The sequence below is a fragment of the Macrosteles quadrilineatus genome, unplaced genomic scaffold (assembly GCF_028750875.1).
Source record: "Macrosteles quadrilineatus isolate MER2022 unplaced genomic scaffold, UCM_ALF_1.0 Scaffold_4__1_contigs__length_99947679, whole genome shotgun sequence".
Taxonomy (NCBI): Eukaryota; Metazoa; Arthropoda; class Insecta; order Hemiptera; family Cicadellidae; genus Macrosteles; species Macrosteles quadrilineatus.
In genome coordinates, this window is record NW_026542597.1 from 63,622,365 (window position 1) to 63,626,930 (window position 4,566).

Consider the following 4,566-nt stretch of genomic DNA (forward strand, 5'->3'; position numbering starts at 1 on the left):
TGACAAGTGAGGCCTTTGACATAATAAGTGGAAGTAAAAATAAAAACATTGAATTTGGTATTACTCGTAAACTAAATTGCTAGGCCTTGTATTAGATCACCCATTTTATCTTATTTTTTTGACCTACACCGCATCCCGGTCGAGGTCAAGCTTCTTGGCGCGGAGAACACCCTGGATGTAAAGGGACACACAGGTCCAATTGTCCTCACCCTCCATCATCATCGGTATGACCGTGTCCACCAACAGCAGACCTACGAACTGTTGAGCCTGTAGGCGGGGCCTTTCCCAATGCTGGCAGTGGAAGAAAGTGTGTTCCACGTAATCGGGAATGCCTGGGCAGTACTTTCCAAAATAATGAATTAAAATAAATACAACATGATAAATATTATAACATTTCTAAAATTTGAAACTATTGAAACATATAAATAAATTACTTTAAAACTATTTAAATAATGTTCAATGACAAATACCACCTTTGGAAAGTATGATGTGACAATAAGTTTAGCCGCCTAAAATTTACACAAGTTAACATCACATAGAGGAATTTACCGTTTACTGAAATGAAAATTTTGACAAGGTTGGCCGTAATTTCCCCAATAAGTCAAACATATTGTCTCTAACTTAACCTACATACAGTTAATAAAAAAACATGAAATTTTATGATACACTACAAAATAATATATTGACTAATCACAGTTAGTTAACTGCATACTTTATACCCGTAGGATTTATATCAGACACTTTAAAAAGGACGATGTAAACCCATAACTCGCAGCTACAGTGAGTGATTTACATTATCAAAGCAGAAAATACTTTAATCTTATTTAGAGTCTAGACATACAGTGAAAAAGATGGTGTAGAACTCGTTAAAACACAAATTTCTAACTCCTAGGTTTTTTTAATTAAAAACGGTTCGGAGAAATTAATTTGTGACACTTGAGGTAAATATGCTGGGTGAAGGATGCTAGTAGAAAACGAAGGAAGATGTATTATTCATAAGATGGAGATAGTACCTGGTTTGTCGAGGTGATTAGTACAATACACCTATAGAATGCCTTCCAGGAGCCTTCCATCCACTGCGAGTTAGGTTAGGCCTGGGTCGGGATGCATGGTGTGTTATCCGCTGTCTAAATGCCCTAGGCACATGTTGGTCTAGCGAGGGAGCCCTGGGTTAGTGTCAAATGACTTTTTATTCTCTCGTTTGTAGACTATATGGCATCTTGAAAAACGTCCAAACATTTATTCTTTTTGATAATTAATAAAACACGTCATGCCAGTTAAGAACAGAAAGCAGAGCAGCTCCCACAGCGAAATCGACAAAGAGTTAGTAAATGGACTCTCCCACTGCTTGGACAAAAAAAGTCTGAGTACCATTCTTCTCCACAGCACGTAAAAATGAGTCATATTTTTTTACTTATATTTTTACCTGAGCCGGCTGAAACGGCTCGGTGTAAAATTAGTGATACATCAATTGTGCCTTAGTGTGTAAGTCACCAGTTAGGAGTGTTAAATGAATGTTATAATACGAAATTATATTTCACGAAAATAAATAGTAAGTTAAATTAAATAGGATCCTAACTTGTTGAGGTAAAATCAGAGGTATTAAACTAAAAATACCATTCTAGAAAAACATAAAATGCACAACATTAAAAAGTTAAGCTATAAAATATGCAAAGAGGTGTATCTGATTATAAAAGAACGATTCTTTACGTATGTGAAATATAATAAATACCCCGTTATGGCTTGTGAAATACTATAATTTTACTTAATTTTTACATTAAGGTTTAAAGACAATTTATTGGCTACAAATAATTCTGGTATTACATTAAATCAACATTCCATATATTTTCTTAATAACAACTTAATGTTGCTTAAGCAATCTTTGTTTTAACCTTTATGTTATACGTTTTGCCTCTCCAGGTCTAACGTGTGTACGACGTACAACCCGCTGTTCCTGGAAGGCACGTGTTCCTCCCACTACTCAGACACCGCGGCTCTGCTTATAGACGAGGTGTTCTTATCCCTGGCTGAGGCGGACTGCGAGCTGGCCAACCCCTGCAACTACCCTCCTCAGTACAACCCTAGGGACTGGGAGGAGTTCGACTTCATCATCGTAGGTGCAGGATCTGCCGGCTCCGTGGTAGCCAATAGACTGACAGAGATCGCCGGGTGGACGGTCCTCCTGATTGAAGCTGGAGGAGATCCTCCCAAGACATCTGAAGTGCCCAATTTACGCGGAGCATTACACAATACGGAATATCAATGGCATTATCGATCTAACTCTGAAGAACCAACCTGTTTAGGATTTACTGGTAGTCAATGCAGCTGTGAAATGGGTAAAATGCTGGGTGGATCCAGTTCACACAACGGACTGATATATATAAGGGGAAACCGTAAGGACTATGATGGTTGGGAGGCTCAAGGAAATGTTGGTTGGAGTTATAAAGACGTGTTGCCCTATTTTAAAAAGTCTGAGGATATGAGAGCTCCAGGAGTAAAGTGCACCCCTGATTTCTTTGACTACCATTCAGTTGGTGGCCCTTTAAAGGTTGACGACCTTAACATTGACAATACAGAACCAATACCAGCACTTTTGGTAGGAGGTTTATCTGAACTTGGATACTTCATAAACCCTGATCATAACGGTAGATATCAGTCAGGGTTCTGTAGAGTATCAGGTACTGTGGAGGAGGGTAGGCGATGTAGCACAGTGAAAGCTTTTTTAACCCCAATAAAAGATAGACCAAACTTGAAAGTATCTAAGTTTGCGCAAGCAACCAAAATATTAATCGATGAAAACATGAATGTGGCATATGGCGTTGAGTTGATTGACAGTAATGGCTACTTAGTTAGAGTAATAGCCAAGAAGGAAGTTATTCTGTCTAGTGGAGCTATAAGAAGCCCACAGCTACTAATGCTTTCAGGGATAGGTCCAAGTGATCATTTATGGGAGCATGGAATTAATGTTATACACGATCTACCTGTAGGTAAACGATTGGAAGATCATCCTATTCCAGCTGGCTTAATTATATCACTAGACGTTACTTTACCAGAAGTTGATCAAAACCAAAGCATGTTTAACTTCTTATTAAAATTTAACAGTACTTATGCCGGAATAGGGATGGGTTCATTCATATTGTTTATGGAAAGTGAAAGAAAAGGTTTAGACTACCCAGATATTCAAGTTTATTTTGCGCACATAAATAAGAACTCATCTGGATTATTACAGTATACAAGGATCCTCGGGCTTAATGACGACATCACTGAGAGTTTCAGATCTATTAATGAGCACTCGCCCCTGCTGTTGGTAGCACCATGTCTCATCGGGCCAGAAAGTAGAGGTTCTGTCCGTCTTCAAAGTAAAAACCCATTACAGTTTCCAAAGATAAATCTAGGTTATTACTCGGACCCAAGGGACGTTGATACTGTAAGCAAAGCCATTAATTTCCTTCGTGGTTTGGTGTTCACAGAACCGTTCAAAGCAGTAAATGCCAGGTTTCATGAAGTATATGTTCGAAGTTGTTCAAAATTCCCTTATGATTCACGTCCATACAGGGAATGTTTTCTTAGACACATGTCAAGTTCCTCTTATCATTTTGTGGGCACGTGCCGCATGGGACCCCCGGGACACCCCGAGGCCGTGGTAGACCCTCAACTCCGGGTACAGGGTGTGAGTAGACTGAGAGTCATCGACGCCTCTGTGATGCCGAAGATTACACGAGGCAACACTAACGCCCCAACCATCATGATAGCAGAGAAAGGTTCGGACCTCATCAAACACACGTGGCTCAGCACTCCTTACAGTGGTGCGGAGGGATTCAGCAGAGTTCTGCCTATACCACATAGAGGCTGGTAATACTAATCTACAAGGCAAATAAAAGTAATGTAGCACTGTCGTAGTTAATGTATTCATGACCTTACATTTTAAACTAATTTCATATTTTTCAGTAATTTATTTTTTTTATTTTGTGGTTTTATTGAAATATTTATTTTAATCATACTTGCCAAAATATATGATTGATGAAATTATAGCATTAATAAACCCCCATACATGTCACAGAACACCTTCCAGTAGAAGAATACTTTATATACTCAAGGTGAAGGAACAGCTATCGGAAATCTAAAATTATGTTTTTTTCCGAATATTTTTACGAGTCATATTCAAACAACAATTTAAGAAGTAATGTTAAATTTACTACAAATCTTGTTAATAACGACGATGTATTTACAATTTTTAGCTAAAAAGAAAATCTTATTGACTTTGTCCAAAAATGTAACAGTTTTCCATCAATAAAATTTATATTTTAAGTAAAAATGATAATGAGGGAGAGACTCGAGTTTTATATCCAACCCACGCATGTTTAATATACAAGATCACCCTTCAGAACAAAAAAGATCGGATTTCAACTCAATGATATAACACCTCTAAAATACCACACAGTCACTAGATATAAAAAGGAACTAAAATCCATAAACAACGTCGCTAGGTATTACGTGTATGAGACCAGGATCATTGAAATATGTTGACAAAAGCTATAAATAGAAACACCAAAGAGAAAAGAACCA

The 4,566-nt window shown here is 37.8% G+C and overlaps 1 protein-coding gene across 1 annotated transcript; it reads left to right on the forward strand.

Moving 5' to 3' along the window:
* Nucleotides 1-1,270: 1,270 nt before the first annotated feature.
* LOC128992993 (glucose dehydrogenase [FAD, quinone]-like) lies at nt 1,271-3,856 on the forward strand. Its single transcript, XM_054416743.1, has 3 exons — nt 1,271-1,323; nt 1,921-2,693; nt 3,471-3,856. Exons 1-3 carry the CDS (start codon nt 1,271-1,273, stop codon nt 3,854-3,856), a joined length of 1,212 nt encoding a protein of 403 aa, XP_054272718.1.
* The last annotated feature ends 710 nt before the right edge of the window (nt 3,857-4,566 follow it).